The sequence below is a fragment of the Diadema setosum genome, chromosome 11 (genome assembly GCF_964275005.1).
Source record: "Diadema setosum chromosome 11, eeDiaSeto1, whole genome shotgun sequence".
Taxonomy (NCBI): domain Eukaryota; kingdom Metazoa; phylum Echinodermata; class Echinoidea; order Diadematoida; family Diadematidae; genus Diadema; species Diadema setosum.
In genome coordinates, this window is record NC_092695.1 from 28,799,087 (window position 1) to 28,818,258 (window position 19,172).

The 19,172-nt window shown below is 39.2% G+C and overlaps 1 protein-coding gene across 1 annotated transcript; it reads left to right on the forward strand.

Annotated features, from left to right (window-relative positions):
• Window positions 1-466: 466 nt before the first annotated feature.
• Window positions 467-17,464, forward strand: LOC140235395 (uncharacterized). Its single transcript, XM_072315421.1, has 8 exons — window positions 467-799; window positions 5,111-5,262; window positions 6,330-6,446; window positions 7,816-7,878; window positions 11,369-11,524; window positions 14,510-14,665; window positions 15,754-15,835; window positions 16,935-17,464. Exons 2-8 carry the CDS (start codon window positions 5,140-5,142, stop codon window positions 17,462-17,464), a joined length of 1,227 nt encoding a protein of 408 aa, XP_072171522.1. The 5' UTR covers window positions 467-799; window positions 5,111-5,139.
• Window positions 17,465-19,172: the final 1,708 nt, after the last annotated feature.

The following is a 19,172-nucleotide window of genomic DNA, read 5'->3' on the forward strand; positions in this document are numbered from 1 at the left end:
GCGAAATGAACGTGAACCTATGGGGATCGCGAACCGTGATAAAAACGTCTGAAATTTCATTTTTACGTCGTTGTATCCCCCAAAAGTTGGCAAATATTCTTTACAGAAACCACTGAGCACAATTCCATAAAAGTTACGGTTAAAACAGACGTCACAAAGACAAACTAACCTCAAACACAGACAAGCGCCCACGATCACTATCGATACCAACGGGTGGGACAACTCGGCCCACCCTCGACGGGTGGGACGAGTTGTCCCGTGGGCCGAGTTAGCCCGGATCCTCTACAACACATGGACTGCGCACATGCATATTATTACGTCACTAGTATGAGATCTATGTCATATCGAGCGCGCGCGCGCGTACAATGTAGGGGATCTCCCTTTACGCCTACAAACAAAATGTAGCAAGGAAACAGTTTCCAGTATACACTTGTGGTAAACAAATTCGACCAAAAGGCCAAATTGATCAGTGCTGATACTACTTGTACTGTAGCCCCAACCTATGATCACCTCTTGACCTACTGTCAATTTAGAGTCAATAGTAGTCAACCGATATGATTATGAAGCCTTGAGGAGGAATCTGCTAGTTCTACCCGGAAGCGGTCTCCCTATTATTATATTCCACGAAAAGTGGTCCTTTCAACCGCACTGACTTGTTTACTCGAACACTCACACTGCACTCATTGTCATTCATTGTCATTAGTCATTGATAGTGATTTGTATTGTGGATTGATTGCGTGGTATCACATCATCAAACGTCACTTCTCGGTCGTCAGCGACATATTTTTCGACCTAAAAGGTGGGTTAATTTACGATTAGTGTAGATTTATATTCCGTTGGTTGCATGTTGCATGGGGCACTTACTAGTACACTGTTGCAATTACATCCACGTCCAAACATACTTGGCAGCCTGACTCCCCATCGCATCTGACATTTTAGTACACAGCCCTGTCGCTGTACATAACGGCAACAACGCGGGCCCTGTTTTATGAAAAGTTAAAATTGATTATATAGATGATTTCAACTGTAAGTCTATGGCAGCCTGTGTGGTAAGGACATTTAAAATCGATTTTATCGTTTGATAAAACGGGGCCCAGTGTCTGGTCGGGCCGCATTATGTTGTTGAAGACCTCAGAAATCAGGCTCAGTGCAGTAGACATATAGACCTCTATTATTAACGTTGGACACTAACAGTTAGAGGTCTCTGTACCACTCTGAAGTAAGCAAAGTGTGTGAATTTTTATGAACTCTTTGTCATTATCTTGAGACAAAGTCTCCTGCGATACAGTGCAGTTTGAACCGAGCAACTGAGCTGGCATAGGGATAGCTATAATGGAGATGTGTACATCTCACAATCTGCAAAGCAGAGTAAAAATAGTAAGGCTTTCTACACAACCCAGGTACCTTACGTGTCCTTAGGTCCATGGTTCTCCGCACGGCCGCTGCCTCAGGCTCTGGTCGGGCTAAGTAAATGGAAGATGTCTGTATGTTGTGAGGGCCCTACCACTATTACAGAATGTATCAAGAAGATGCCAACGAACAAGAGGCATATTTATTGGTCTTAGTGCAAAATTAACTGCACCATTGACCCAAACACGTACTGAGTCGACTGGTTAACAGCACCCTGCGCCGGAGTTAGTGCAAAATGTACCCTCAATGCATGCTCCACCCCACCCCTGTAAACAACCACTCACTGACACTCACTCCACTAGATACTCCAGTCTTTGCCCTTTACCTATATGCAAAATTCTCATTCTCTTTGCTCACAATCTTTTCTGATTAATTTTCACTGCAAATTAAACTACCCATTCAGGGTCCTGATTTGTCTTACACTGTAAATGTTCCTACTTTCTCAGAGATCCACTCGCATTGATACACTCAAGTGTGCAAGACTTTCCCTGCCAAAATGCTTGTTGTCATGGAAATAAATCCCCTGCTTTGGATCAAGCTCTCAGAATGCCAGTTTACCAGTTAATTGCTGATTAAATGCTAATTAAAGGGACCGTATAGTTGCGGTTGTGTCCTAAATGCAGGTTTCTAACATTTTTGGTAAAATGATAAGACGCCTCTTATGGAATATGAAAGAGCATGTGATTCCAAGAGGAATTCAACGTTTATTTCTTGAAAATTGGTTTGAAATGGCCGAGATACCCAAAACCAAGCACTCCTAATAAAAGGAGGGACCCACTTTTTATTACGATCACTTTGTTTTACTTTGTTTTTGGATGTCTCAGCCAGGGCAAAACCAATTTTCATCAAATAAACTTGATATAATTCTTCTTTACTAATTGGAATGGTATGCTCAATTCTCATTTCCACCAATACGATACCACCCCTTTAAGCCCTCGGAATGTGGCTTCAGCCTTGTCTAGGCTTTCTATGAGGCTGAAATACCATAGCAGTGCGATTAATATACATTGTACATGTAGACACCAGGTACTGAGTGGTTACTTACATACATGTGCATCTATGCATCTAGTTGTCATTGCTGCTGTCATGCACTAGAATGTCTGGATATAGTAATGGCAATATGCTTGTTCCAGCAATTACTGTATACGCTATATATTCCGCGGGGGTTTTATTTTCGCGAATTTCGCGAGTCGGGAGCTATTCGCGAAATTAATTATTAATATAAATATTACCTTCCAAAATGAATCCCTTGCCTTGATGATACGAACATTTCAGTACTAGTATACCATGTCACGGCTTACTGAACAGACCATAGTGGCTAAGCTTGTTTACGCTCGTCCACGTCTACTTACGAATACTGTAGAGAGCCAATCCATTATCACAAGGGGACCACTTGTCAGAAATCTAGCGCGATGGACTTAACCACTTCAAAAATGTTGAATTCTAACTTACTAGTTTGCAGAGTTTGGTAAGTTTTTTTTTTTTTTTCATGCAGTGTACAACTAGTATCATTCTTATTTGCTAGTAAGTTGAAAATTCACACTTTCTTTGCCACTTCATATTTTCTCTGGTCCCCCAATCGTGAATTTAACCACTCGCGAAAATGTGTGACAGCGGCAATTCATGAAAATTTATGTACGCGAAAATTATAGCATATACAGTACTTTCAGTAGAAATAAGATGCCTTGTCATCCATGTGTTGAGATTCTGTGTGAATATGGGTCAGGTCGGTTTCTGTGAGCTCAGCAACATGCAGACAGCACACAAACATCGCTGCGCAATGTAGTGCCTGTGCAAATTCGGTGTTTTTAGGGAAAATGACCTGACCCGGAAACACTTGTCGTGATTGTTGTGCATGCGCAAAGTGTATTTACAAAAAGGCTTATTCTTCTTCACCATATAGTACCAGGTCTTGCTTACTCAGACAACTTGCATGAGCACTCTAAACCTTGGCTTACATACAGTGCATGTAACATCATTGATGGTATCTCTTGTTCTGATTAAAATACCATGGTAATTCTGTCACTGTAAGGATTCTGGTAATCTCCTGTCATCAAAACATGCCTCAGATTTGTCTCAGATTATGTACACCACTGTAGGTTGGATGGCAATCAAACAAATGATTCATTATATATGTCTATTTATTTTGGTGCACATTTGATATAAAATCACCTCACACTGAATCGAGCACCATTTTTAAGTTACCTCCAATGTACAATTCATCAAAAAGGTAGAATTGGCATTACAAGAAATAACTGTGCCATATCTTTTCATAACTCTTTATGTGCCATGGTGGAAACCCTCTATGTGCCACGTTATTCTGAGACATGAAGGTAGTCATGATTTGAGAAAGAATTCTGTTTGTCCAATTTGTATAACTTCTACAACTTTCTCTTAAGATGGACATATTAGTAGGCAAAGTTAATAAGGAATGCCAAGCTTTGTTTCGATATAAATTGTATGACGAATCTATTTTATTTTTTTTTCTTTTGAATGACCAGTTGCTACATTACTGTAAAGGCATGACTTTTGCACATAAAACCGTGACAGAAACTTAGAATGTACGAGCAAATCTAGTTGGGAACACCGCCTGATAGTCAATCACCACATAGAATGCAAGCCGTACATGTATATGAGAGGAACAAAAGCGCGAGAAACGCTTTCATTGTGCCGCGGGATTAGCAGTGATTAGTGATTTATCGATCGGTTTTGGCGGCTTTGTTTGTTGAGCAGAATATGCGAAGTTGGCACGCCGTCGACTGAGTCGGACGTGCGAATGTGGCACATAAAGAGTTAAACACCATAAAGAGAATGTGTTTAGATAAGACTGTAGAGAGAGAAGTCCTATAAGTGTGACTTTGGTGCAATTCTGTCATGGTCTAAACATTCCAGGTATACTATATACAGTGCCCCTTGAAAGAACACATGGTATTAAAAACTGAAGGGCTACCCTGTTTTAAGAAGATTGAGTATAATATAAATAAATAAATGTTATGCCCTTGTCTACCATTCTTACAATCATCCAACAGCTTACATCTTACATGCAAAATCACATTTCAGGGGGAGGGATCATTTTGGGCACACATACATGTACAACTGTATGTATGCAAATTGTCATTTTCCTTGTTTTTTTTTTTTTTTTTTTAATGAAGAATATATCCTGTGCCCTTCATAGCAAATTATTGCATTGCTGCTGTAACTGTCAGTAAGCAGTGGTGACTCTTACAGGATAAGTGGCTGATATAAAGCTGAATAATGAAAACAAAAGTATCTTTTGTATTAGTTTTGCATTCAAACATATTGGGATATTTTACTGATTGCATTATGTACACTCTAGTTGTACAATGGTCATGACCACTGTCTGTATTTGAAAGCATGATACACATTTATGAGATTCCATAACCAACAAATTGTATTTTTTAGTTCTGATTTGGTCTTTCATTTTAATTCAAATTTTGCCAGTCTGTGTGTATGAACTCTACCTACAGTGTACGTGATATGTACTGTTTGTATGTGTTCAAGCCACTATGTATAATAGAAGTGGCACTAAATTCAATTGCACAGCTGTTGGTAGCTAGGCCTACAGTTGTACACACCCACATTCATTTTCAATACAAATGCCTTGTTTACTTTCAGACTGCTCCTGTTTCCAATTATTCTGTTAGGTTTTACTTGTCCACAAACTCTCGTTTTATTTCAGATCTCAACTCTGCAGTTACTCTTTCTAAGATGGCCACCAACAGTTTACCACCCAGCTACAACACTGCTACCACACAACAGAATCCCGTCACAGCGCCAGCTAGGGGCTTTGTCACAGCGCCAGCTAGGGGCTTTGTCACAAAGTGCTTTAGGGTATGATGCTCCAAGCTTGTACTATTCTGGAAATGTTTGTGTGTGTGTGTGTGAATTTTCACTCTGTTTGGGCATTTCCACAGTGATGGGGTCCATTTCGAAGACACAGAGGTAATCTTATGTTTCCAATGTGAATAACCCACCAAACACTTTAGCACTGTATAAATCTCACCTAAAGAGAGATAACTTTGTCCAGATTTTGCTCCAAGCAGGCTATCTATAAAAATTTATTAAAAAAAACATCAAAAATAGTGAACGTATGTAAACAGGTAGACAGACATTTGTGTATTAATGCACGACAATCAAATTAAATACCTTGAATGTAAAGCACTGTGGATATGTCCGAAACACCAAATGTAATGTTGGGGGTCCCATTACCTTGGAAATGCCCATTTGGAAGTTTACAATGAATAGCGGTATTTTAGATGAGAAATTCTGTTACATGAGGGCGCCATATTAGTGATTACTTTCTCCTCATGTTGTCAATTTTCTTCATGTTGTCAGCTTTGTGTCAGATTATACCAAGACAGATTAGCCTCAGAGAGATTAAAATGCTATCACTGTAGTCTGCAGACCAGATGTATTAGTATATAAAGCCAGATGTATACATATAAAACCTTTACAGCAAAATTTTCAGCATTTCTGCAAATAAGTCACACATTTGTCCTATACCATGCCAAGCGGTGTGGAATTCACCCCTTTTGTCAGTTAAGGAGAGGTAGAAATTGCTATTGCAAGTCACTAGATAGGGACACAATATAGTACAATATAAGTGACTTTCTTTACTCCATTACTGATCTCCATGAAATCTACTCACAACAGACATGTGCTATGTGTGCAGAGCCAGTGGGTGATTTAAGATCAAATTCTTGGATGATATTGATTATGATAGTAGCTGTCACAGATGATGATGTCACACATCTGGCATACAAGCGTAAAATTAATTGTTTGTTTTATTTGGTTTGTTTGTTTGTTTTCTTTTTGTTTTGTTGACTATGTGAGTCATCCTTGGTCCCTTCCAGGATGTGAATTATTTCTGGATCATTTGACCTCTTCTGACTATTCAGGTGACGGGGATTCTGCACGCTGTTGCTGGAGCCATATGCATTGCTCTTGGGATTGGTACTATCGTCGTACGTAGTAATGGTTTCTTTGTGGGCATACCAATCTGGAGTGGTCTGCTGGTAGGTCTGCACTCTCTGTCTTTTGTCTGTGAATTCTGATACCACATTTGCTGGTGGAACAAACAAGAAAAAAAAAAACACAAGGGGAAAAAAAAATCATGTGACTTGCTTTGCAAACAGGAAAACAGCACTATCATTTTACAAAACAGTGTCGCCAAAAAGACCAGATGGCTGCAAATAAGAAAGCTCTGTGATGTGCCAAGTCCAGGCCAAATGTCTAATGATTATGTAGATGTTTGATTATATGAACAGGAAGAATTTTCAAAACCCTCTGTCATTTTGAAATGTGTGTCCATGAGCATTTCCACAGTAAAAGGGTACTTTTCAGGAATGTCTCTCTATTTTCCGTTTCCAGTGTGCAGTATCCCCCAATACAATATGATCTTTTATAACTTTCCATCAAAATTGCTTGAAACAGGCAATCTATTAAAATTTATTCCCAAATGAAAAATTTTGGACGAATGGACAGAAATCTATGTACAAACATACAAAGGTTTGATTATCAATTCTCATTGAAACTTTGTTGTTTTTCTATTGAATGGCCTAATTTTGATGAGGGGTTATATTAACAGCTCTAAAATTCTATTGAACATTGCGTTTTATACCATTTCTAGACTTAGTGGTGAACGCATGTAACATGAACAGACCAAAATGTGACAAGTTGGTCTGTCCGTGTTATATGTGCTCACCACTTTGTCTAGGAGTATATTTTCTATTGTCAAGAGGTAAAAGCTGTCTTACGTCCCTTGGATTATGATTGCGTCAGAAAAAACACTTTGCGACTGGTTTTCTCGAAACGCTGATTTCCTACACCGGTCAACATCTTCTCATAAATCATGGATATTTCCGTAACTGAGTGCTTTTATGAGTTATGGTATATATGAAATGAAAGTGGAAGTGTAAAAGAATAATGTCATTTCATTTTCAGAAAATCAACCTCCACCAACTTTCAGATCCTTTTGTTGTTGTAGCTGGTCGCAATTGCTCATGCTTGCTAATGCTAGCAAAATCTTTTGCTCGCAAGCAATCACTTGTTTTTATGCACATGGCCCAATAAGAGTTGAGATTTAATAGAACATGATAAATGATGAAATTCAACAAGTCCCAGTTACTCATTACCATTCTAAAAAGAGGGCATGGTCTGGGTAATCCAAAAGGACTGATATTGTCCTATCAAAGCTTCTTCACATGTTCTTAATTTATTTCTGTATCCTGATGGAAACATTTATATATTCTTGTTTAATTTGAACAGTGAAACTGGATTTTATCATCTGTTAACTTTGTTGCTATCTATTTCACATACAGAACTTGAGTTTGATTGTATTAACCAAGCGCTCAAACATCTGTCATATTTGTGCTTTCCTCACAGATTTTTGTCAGTACTGGCATATTAGGAATGGTGTACCATTGCAAGCCCAAGAACAGATGCATTGTAAGTATTATTTTATTGTTGACCAGAGGGGAAGTGTGATCTTTGAGCTCACGTACAATCTGACACTGTCTGTTAACACTGGCTGTTCAGGTATAAAAATGATATCAAATCCAACAGTCATTTGAAGACACTGTGGTTGATGAATTACTTCCAGTTACACTTCTCTGATAGAATGCAGGAGCACAGAAGTTGCTCTCTCACTCCACACCTCTGCCTCTCAGCTTTGACAGTGAGGAGAAATCAATGTTTTCCTCCCTTTTGTGCTCCTGTCACACTTTGCCGAATAGGCCCACTGTACAAGAAATGGGTGATATTTTGCTCATCCATTGTTCAAAACGTCAACCCGGTTAACGGAGTGGAAAGTTTCCGTTTTAGAGAAGCGTTCATGCACGGTCTAGGGGCAGAACAAAACAAACAAACAAACAACACACCTGGGGCTGTTGTATACTTGACAGGATGCAAACGCATCAGAAAGGAATATGAACTGCATGCCCACAGGACAAAATGCACAAGGAATAAATGGATGATGCATGAGATGTACCACTGAACGTCAGAGAACCGTGTGTATGCATTTGACGTGGCGTTCCATCTCTTGCAGCAACGGACTCTACAGGAGGCCTAGCAGATGGAAACGTGTGGAAAATGACAAAATACAGATAAAGGAGAAAATGTGCATTCAGATTATGCCATCCGTTTTTGGCGAGAAAAAAACTTTGTGCATGCACAATGTGTCCCGGAAAATAAACTTAACCCGTTGAAGACGAGTCCCGAGTATACTCGGGCAAGGGTCTATGGGAAATGCGTGTTGTAGGAAAATCAGCCCGTCCTCAACGGGTTAAATTGCTGCATTCTCTCAATTCTTCTGTTATATGAGGATGAATTTGCCCTTTTATCTGCTGGAATGCCTTGAAGGTGAAACTTGTGGTACAAAGATAAAAAAAACCCACTGGGTCTATTTTCAGCGGAAGCCATTGCTCTTCTTGTGATAACCAATGTTTTCATATACCATGTGATGTTACGGCTGCCAAGTTTCTCAACTGACTTGGAGTGATAAATAGTGATTTTATCGAAGCAACCAAAAGGGGCTAGGTGGAGTGGATGTCCTCCCACCCCCCCCCCTTCCCTTCCCATTCAAGCTTTTTCGTTTTAGAAATAAAAATTGTGCGGTTTGATAAGCACTTGTGATACAATTTTATTTGCATAATTATCTTCTTGATTTAAGCTGGTCCTGCAAAATAACATTTTAGCATTTTTCTTTTTGCCAAAATTTTTGTAAAAAGTAAAGTGGGTTTAAAATGTAAATCTATGACTGAATGGCAAAATTTTAGAGTCTTCTTTGGATTATCTATTCAGTAAGGACTAAAGCTGTAAAATACTAAAAGAGTAAGGAAAAAGTTTACTTTATTCAATGGAAGTGGGCTTCTCGTGCGATGTTTTTATGCCTCCGCCACGAAGTGGTGCCGGAGGCATTATGTTTTCGGGTTGTCCGTCCGTCCGTCCGTCCGTCCTTCCGTCCGTCCGTAATGAATTTTGTGGACAAGGTAACTATCAAAACCTGTTGAGGTATCCTAATGAAACTTGGCATGTATGTGTATTAGGGGGTGAAGTTGTGCCTATCAACTTTTGGGTGCACATGCTCAAGGTCAAAGGTCAAAAGGTCAGGGTCAAATACATAAAATTTCACTATTTCCACCATATCTATTGAATGCCTGAAGAGATTTTCTTGAAACTTAGTGTATACATGTATTACCCAATTAAGATTCTCTGGTGAAAGTTTGGGTCATGAGGTCAAAGGTCAAAGGTCAAAAGGTCAGGGTCAAATACATAAAATTTCACTATTTCCACCATATCTATTGAATGCCTGAAGAGATTTTCTTGAAACTTAGTGTATACATGTATTACCCAATTAAGATTCTCTGGTGAAAGTTTGGGTCATGAGGTCAAAGGTCAAAAGGTCAGGGTCAAATACATAAAATTTCACTATTTCCACCATATCTATTGAATGCCTGAAGAGATTTTCTTGAAACTTAGTGTATACATGTATTACCCAATAAAGATTCTCTGGTGAAAGTTTGGGTCATGAGGTCAAAGGTCAAAAGGTCAAGTAAAAATATTAAAACTTCTTTTTTTTCTCCGTACCTTGGAAAATTGTTCAAGGTATCTTCATGGAACATAGTATATACATGTACTGACTGGAAGTGATTATCTAGAGAATGTAGGGTTCATGGGGTCAAAGGTCAGGGGTCAAAGGTCAAGTGCAAGACTTCAAAATTTTACTATTACCCTCATATTTATGCAATGCCAGCAGGGTTATTTTTTTACACTTCGTGTATGCGTGTGTAACCTAATAGAAATTCTCTGGAAAGTTTTTTTTTTTCTCTTTTTGCCTCAAAGGTCAAAAGGTCAAAGATCAAGTGAAAGTGCTGAACTAACTTTTTCCTCCATATCTCGGAAGTGGCTCAAGTTACCTTGAAACTTAGTACATATTATGCATGTTCTACCTGAAAGTAATTATCTTATGAATTTTAGGGTCAAGGGCCAGATGAAAATGGTAACAATTTACTATTCAATTCAGAAATTTCACTTTTTCTCCACACCTGTACCTTGAAAATTACTCAATGCCTAAATGTATGAATGGGTCAAAGTCAAGTTAAAGTCCTTAAATCCCTAGATACTGTACATGCTCTCTTATTCATCCAATTAAACCTACGTCAAGGAAGGTGAACATTCAACACATTTGTGACAAACTTGTCATTCCAATATTTTGCCAATTTTATGAAAATGTAATCACACAGTGTCCACATGTACTATCTAGACCTATTGGGAAAATCATGCATTATGGCGGAGGCATACCAGTCGCCAAAGCGACATTTCTAGTTTTAACTTTCTTTCTTTCTTGGAGGCGTGAGAAAATTTGTCTTGCCCAGGGCACGTTGTCGTTAACACACTTCCCTGCTCATGGCAGATTGTTGTTTTGATGTACTTTTCTGCACATGGCGGAATGTTGTTAACCCTATGCGCACTCCCACACAGTAATGACAATTTGCCATGCGCGTTCGAACACCTTAACGACAGGCTGCCATGCGCGGGGAAGTGCTGCAATGACAATATGACATGTACAAGACAAATTCTTGCTGGGCGGGTGAGCATGAAATGCGTCGCTTGGGATTGGTCGTTCGGGATTTACACTCGGGTGTGAGACTGAGGCATGAGACTTGGTAGGTCTGTTATGTACACATTTACTTTGTGAAATATCACAGTGATGTATGTTATTCTCTGAAGTTGTCTTTCATAATTGTTTGAATCACTTTTTTCTTAAATGTAAGTGTTAGATAAATGAAATAAAAATCCATCACGTCCCTAAGAGCTTCTTAAGACTGCCATTGCAATGATTAGAGATCCTATAAGCTGACAAATACTAACTATAAATCATTGATATGGTTTTTATGTAATTCTGACACATTTACTGTCCTTTTTACTGTTACTGAAGGCTATTTCCTACCTTGTGATGTCTGTCATATCAGCTGTCCTGGCAGCAGCATTTTTCTTCACTTTCATCGGCTTTGGAACGACTGAATACTACAGCTGCTACTATGGCTACCCGTATTATGACTACCACACCACCTACAACTGCAGGACTCCCCTGGTAAGAAGAAGAAGACATTCTCCCTGTACTCTCTCATCTCACTCTCTGTAACAGCCATTATAAAATGGGTTCAAGAATGTAGCCAATAGGAAGCGCTGAAATGAGTCACGTGTGCGTTGGTTATTTTAGTCCCATTGCACTTCGTGTTATCCTATTGCCAATCGTCTGTGCGCACGGCGGCTCCTTTGAATTGCATGCATACGTGCTGTCAATCCTGTAAACAACTTCTAGTTCGGGCTGCCGGCCGGCCTTTCTTGTGCATAACATGACTGTGTGGCGTACGTATACTCTCATACGTACAGTACTTATATGTGCGGGATTTCCGAGTGCGACGTGCGTAAATGTTTGGGACGAACATCTTCGGACATCTTGACCCACAAAGGTACGTGAAAAATGCTGTTAGTTTTTGACCCATTTTATAAAACAAATGATGCACAGGATTATTTCGTGGCGTTCATGGAGATGCAGCTCACTCTCGGGTATTTACAATGCAGTGCAACATGCACTTGGCTTCGCCTCGTGCATGTTTCACAATTGTAAATACCCTCGAGTGCGCTACATCTCCACTAACGCACTCTATCCTGTGCATCATTTGTATAGTAGCAGCTAAAGCTTCGAAGAAAAGTCATTGAATATCTCTGCACTGATAGGAAAGATAGGAACGATACACTTTTCCTAGTGATCAGACAGACTTTATGGAAACAGGGACATCGGTTAATTTTTGGGATGGAAAAAAAAAAGAAGGGGGGGGGGGCTCCACAGTCTTGGATGCCACTTCTTTACCAAAATCTGCTGAGAAGCAAAAAAAAAAAAAAAAAAGAGAGTCTTCACACTTTTGGCTAGCACTTCTCTGCCAAAATCACCCGACAAACAAAACAAAGTCAAGTCAGACACTTTAGATTTCCTGCAAAAAGTAAGGTGGCCCCAAAAAGTCAGGCCTGGTTCAGAAAAACTGATAATATCTGTTATGTCTATAAACTGTTAGTATTTCTGTTTAATTTTATGCTGCCAAATTTTTGCAAACAGGTAGAGACATGGTGACTGCCCCAAATAAGTTGACAAATTCCAAAAATTTTGAGTCGGTCAACCCAGATGACATATTTTGGTCCGTTGTAAAGAATTCTACACAATCTGCAACTTTTTGTGGATTTTGAGCTGGGTGGTCACATGGACAATGGTGTTGCCGTGGTTGCAGTACAGTTGAAATGTACAAAATACTGTATAAAGTTAGTTGTTTTGTTTTTGTTTTTGTTTTTGTTTTGTTTTTTTGTCAACAGCATGCCTTGATACTCTGCATTTTCTTTAGCTCCCTTGGTCTTACTTGTATTTTCAAGGACAGGAAGATTAAATTACAGAAGTTTAAGGCCTCGTACTTTAGGACAAAGTATTAAGCAGGGCTCGACACTAACGGTGGCCCGGGGCCACCAAAAATGAAAGTCGGGCCACCAAATTTTTAAAAAGGGCAAATTTGGTGGCCCGCCTCGGACCACCAAAATTTTTTGAAAAGTATGTCAATAAATTCGTAACTTTTTGCGCCGGAAATGAGCAGTTAAATTTGTTTAAAGGATGGATGAAAAGGACTGAATGAGTGCCTGAGAGTGAGTGTTGCAAGTTTGTTGAAGTTTATTTATGAGTAGATATGTCCAACTTCTAATTCTCACTATCATAAGACTTAAATATTTGATTCATTTAAAAAAAAAAGACTTTTAATGTTTTTTATTGTTTTTTTTGGGGGGGACACCAAATTTTTCTCTCGGGCCACCAAAAATTTGAAATTTAAGATTTTGTACAATATGGGGCCACCAAACAAAAAAGTTAGTGTCGAGCCATGTATTAAGTATAGAAGTGAATGTTAGTCATGACTCAGTTGCTGGTTTATAGTGTTTTGCCATTGCGTTAACCATTTCAGGTTATGATGATTTGTGGAAATGTCCAGAGCAAATGTCTATTCTTTTTAATAGTGCTTTTGGCTCCCGATATAACTAGATACCCAGTGTCATGAACATAATTACAGGTGTTATAGAATGGGTAGCGAGAATCCTGCGATCTGATTGGTCAAGAGCTATGTGTTGATTTTTACTGGTCGCATGCTGAGTTACAGTGGTAAACATGTTATCGTGCACTTGTAGCAAGAGTACGCGTACATGTAACAAAGGTTCGCGCGCTAAAGCAAGCGTTCGCGCACTCAGTACGAGACGCCTATTGGCTAAAACAACCATGCATCAGTTTTTACTGATGCATGGCTGGCCGTGCGTCCAGTAAAAACTGATGCACGCTCGTTTACGGCAAGCCAAAAGGAAATGCATCCAGTAACTTTGTCATCGGGTAACATGATAGAAATATGGGTTTTTGGCAAGAAAATTACCCATTCTATAAATCAGATGACGCACATGTCTTTTCGTGCGTCAGTCGGAATATAGTGTGCATGCGGTAACTATGGAATTTAGCCTAAACCCACTCGGCTTCGCCTCATGGGTTAAGCATTCCATAGTTACCTTATGCACACAATTCCGACTGACACACTCAGACCTGTGCGTCATTTGTATATTGACAGCCATGGCCATCAATACCTCTTTGATTGGCCCTGATGCCCCCAGAAAAATTAGGGCCTATATTCTCAAGGCCATAAATATACGTGCTACTATGTGTGTGTGTGTGTGTGTGTGTGTGTGTGTGTGTGTGTGTGTGTTATCTTACATTGTGCAACTTGTCTTGTCATTTGAGAAAAAAAATGGCCTTGTTGCCCTTTTCACCAGAATTAGTTGCTGTTTAAAGGGAGCCATAATGCCCTATTGAATGGCCTTCCTGCCCCTTGAAATTTTAGGAATCGAAGGTCACTTTGCCCCTACATGAAAGTTTCCTTTTGAAAATGGCCCTGACCTTCAAAAACCTTATTTCGAACCCTGACAATTTCCGAGTGCATGGGTTCTCCTCTTACCATATCTCCACAGTATTATGAACTTTGCTTCCATATTCCCTCATCAGTGGGTCAGACATCTCCTAGATGGTCTCCTGGCGCTCGTTTTCTTCCTTGAGATAGGCTGCGGGGTCACCTCGGCTTCAGTGGCCTGCTTCAAGGTCTGCCGCTGTTGCCGTCCGTGCTGTAAGTGCTGTGAAGAGGGTCCCGTGCAACAGACTATGGTGAGTCTTCAGAAAGGGTACAGGCAGCTCCCATTTTATTAATAAAGTCCTCTAAACTAACAGTTTTCTGTTTGTTATGTATCAAAATTTTTTGTAATATTTGAACAATTAAAGTATGTCTAAATTTAGAACCTGAATTTTTACTTCTTTTGAAGGAGACTTCTGTTATCGTTATGGTTTTATCAAGAGTGCTTACCACCCCCGCACAAGATACTTTTGTTGTTTTGTTTGTTCTGTTTGTGCTTGAAGTCTCAGGGATCATTTAGATATGAAAGTCAAGGGGAGGATGACTTCTGTTTTTGTTTGTTAATTTAAGCAAATGAAAAGTGGCACTCAGCCATAAGGCTGTTGTTCATCAAGTCAGTATTATATATACAAACATAAAATTTAAGCGAACAAAGATAAAACAAATATGTAACTCAAAAGTGGTGACAAAACTAAACCGAAATGAATGTATACAAATGGTTTAACTAAACACAGTGCCTATTGTCTAATAACTACCTTATAGGAATGACAATTGCAAATTTGGCAACATGGGGGATAATATAATGCATCATTTGTGAGTGGAAAAGTGACATCCTTCAACCTGACACATGTGTCACTCTAGTGTTGATGTTGTGCACATTCAATTTTGGAGGCTTTCTGAGCAGGACAGAAGAGTTAAGGCCCATTTACAACGATCAGGGTATGGGCAATGGGCCGCGTTTTTGCTATGATGCGCCAAAAGGAATCATGTCTGGTTTTGTTACAATATCACTTCCCCACTAATAATTTTGTTACAAAAAATTAATCATCTACTGTTGACTTTGTTGTTCTTGGTATTGGCATAAGAATAACATTTTGGGTGATTCTGTGTGGAATTCTGATTCTTTTTTAAAAGAACCTGACATGGTGCCTTTGGCGCACCATAGCAAAAACCTGGACCATTGCCTGTACCGCATTCAGTGTAAATGCACCCTTACAGCCCCTGTAATCTATGTGTATTTCTATACAGTACAGTACAGTACAGTCGTGTTCGTGTAAATGACTGTCATATAATTGTGAGGGTGCAGTGCTTTTTAGACTCATATTGTGGTTTGCCCATCAAGGTTTACTATGCACCCCAAGGAAGTGCTGTTCCTCTGATGAATCTGCCTGCCAACCAGGCCGGAGGGCCCATCTATGTTGCAGGTGGGTATGCAGAAGCTACTCTAGTATACAAATGTGACCCGCCACAACAAAACGATCTGAAAGTCATTCACGGCTGAGCGAGGAAAATTGAGTTTGAAGTGAGATCATCCAAATTGGTTAAAACGATCAAATTTCAGTTTTTGGCATAGTTTGGTAGTCTAATGTATCGTCTATTATCTGCTGCAATTTCAAAGCTAAATAATCAAAGGAAAGGCAAGAAATTAGCATTTTTCTGGGCCATGATTTTCCATCTTTACAAATGTTATGGAAACGAACTGAGTACTTCTAATAAGTTCTTATGAATGATATTATGTTTTTATGTTCAAATTAATCAAAATTTGCATACAAGATGACTTTGTAAGAAACCAGAAAAATGAATATTATGTGATCTAGATTAAGGGTTGATTTTTCTTGGTATTTATGCGTACAGACAAAACATTATTCTCAGAGGGGCTAAAAATTCATCTTCCATCATTTGGAAATGGCTTCCAATGTATTGCAAAGGTTTGTACAGTATTAAGAAACTTACCTTGCTGATGTGATTTGCAAGGAAGATGAGTTGTTTTTGAGTGTTTTGAGATCAAAAGTGTAAAATAATTTTGATTGTAGTCCACAACTTTTATCTGGAAGCACCCTTCCCGTTTAACCCCACAATCAGCATTGTGTTAAGGTAGAACATACCATGATGATCAATTGTGCCCTTGCAGTCATATTTTCCAACAAGCTGCATGCAATCTTGCGTAGAAGATCGAGGATTATTGCTGTGGGCTGATTAGTGGGTTACGGATAATCAATTATGAAAAATCATATTTGACTAGCAACCATGATGGGGTAAGCTCTGTAATTGTGGATTCTCGGCAAACCTTTTTGGCTAATATTTTGCATTTTCATTGTTACCCGACTGAAATCACGTTATTACCACATTATTTCACACAGTTCTTATCCATACATTGTACATGTACATTTTAGAGCAATAATTGACAACAAAGCTGGCATATGAGAACTACATTTTGGCTTTTGATAATATCTTTGCTGTTTAGTTTTAGCATGTACTTGATGAATAGAATTAACTTGACATTGTATATAATTGAATCCACAGGTCAATCAACAACCCATGGCCAGCCTGGAACCGTGATGTTGCTTACTGTTCCCCATCATCAGGCCCAAGGGTATGTACCCATGCAGTATGCTGGACAGGTCTCGGCTGGGCCAACAGGCGCACCCCAAAGCCCTGCTCAGCCCTCAAGCCAGCCCCCTGGCCACTCTCAGCAGGCCCCTCTGCCAAACAGTGGCGGTCAGATCTTGAGCAAGCAGGTCATGCAGGCTCCCCTCCCACACCAGCCCCATCCAGTCCCCCCAGTGATGCCTGGTGGTATGATCCCAGTCCAAGGCGGTGCGGTCCAAACTCAGTTGGTCCCAGCCCCAGTGCCCACCGCCCAGTCAATGCCTCCCTACTCGGCTCAGGCACCGGCCAAGAAGGAGGATTGGCAGAAAGGAGATAAGCAAGCCCCCGGACAAACTGGTGATGCAAAGTCTGCAACGGCCCAAGAACATATCGGCGAGACCATGGAAGAGGCTAGCGGTGAGTTTGCCATTGGTCAGTTTGATGACCAAAATGTTCTCATCTAGGTGTCACAACCTACCCGGTGCAACGATATGAACTGGTCAGTGTAAACACACATTTAACATTTTCTTACACCCTTTGAAAGTCATATAAATAGATGTGATTGATTCAATAAACGGTTTCTGTTGGAATCAGCTTTTAATACACACTGGTTTTAACATGTTTGTAATTAGATTGTATAGGATCACAGCTTTAATGCATTAGTCTTTCTTATTCTGTACTTTCATCTCTTGTATTTTCTTTCTTCAAACTAATAGAGACCATGCCATAGGAATGATAAAAGATATTTATAAATGAATCTATCGTTGTTATTGCTAAGTCTGCACATGCAATAGTTCTTATAATGTTTTAAATCCCATGCATTAAACATATTTTTGTCTGTCAAGTGTAACTGTTCATTATTATCCACCATTTGGACCTTGTAGATAAAAGAAATTTAATATCTACTGGACTAATTGTTGATGCAGGAGATATGTGTGCCATATATAAATTCTGTTTTGAATTAATCCGTGATGTCATGGGAAAAGTTAGTTCCAGAGATATTCATCTTGTCATTAATTGGCAACTATGAAGTATATTAGATATCCTATTTATTATTTGAAAAGACTGGATGATACTGGGAAAATCTATTAAATCCACCAACAACAAAAAAAGAAAGAAAATGTCAGAACAAACACAAACAACAAATATTTACCAATTTGAGAGAAAATAGGTACTCTGCTCTTCCAAAATGTGATCCAATTTAAGAATCTATCATAAATTTCCCATGTAAGAGGCTGTTAAAAGTTCTGCAACTGAAATGAACAAGTATTTATGAACAGTGGAATGCTTAGAGGGATGGTAAAGTTGTGGTTGAAGTGGGATTCAGATTTTAACTTTTTGTGAGATAATCAGAAACTACCTATGAAATGTTAAAGAGCTTACATTTTTAAAAGGAATTTAAAGTTTAATTGATGAAAATTGGTTTTGAAATGCCTGAGATATCAAAAAACAAACTAGTAAAGCAGAATGGCCCTGATAAAAGGTGGGTCTCACCTTTTACTAGATTTTCTTTGTTTTTGGATATCTCAGCCATTTCAAAAGCCAGTTTCATTAAATAAACTTTGAATTCCTCTTAGAATTGTATATTCTTTCATATTTCATAAGATGCTTCTCATTATCTCACAAAAATTGGAAACCTGAAGCCTCATTTCAACCAAAACTATACAGTCTCTTCAAAAGCATTGAACTGATCTACCTGGATTTCTTTTTTTTGGTAAAGTTAATAGACATTATGCCTGCCAAAAAGTGTGGGGTGTGCTCTAAAGTTCTGTTAACAGTGTTTCAGCATGAACGTCAGAGGTGGAACTGACACATTTTTTCTTTCGAAATACCTTCTGTTGGAGCTTTGGTGGCCCAGTGGATGTTAAGGCCATGCACTATAAGGCTTGCAGTCCATATTTCAGGTCCCCTAGTAGCAGTGGTTGTGTTCTTAGACAAATCACTTTACCCTCATTGCCTACTCCTTCAGAAGGGACTTCAGCCATTAGTCATGTTGTTGCTTCCTTTCAAGCACTCGTTGCTTTTCCAGCAACAGTGTATGATAAACCATCCAATATGAATACTCACTCTTCTGTATTTTGCTACGACCTAAGTTAGGGGTTGTATGAGAAATTTCTAATTGTAGAATTTGAACATGATTATGAAATTCAAACTCTACTGCAGTGGTAGGGA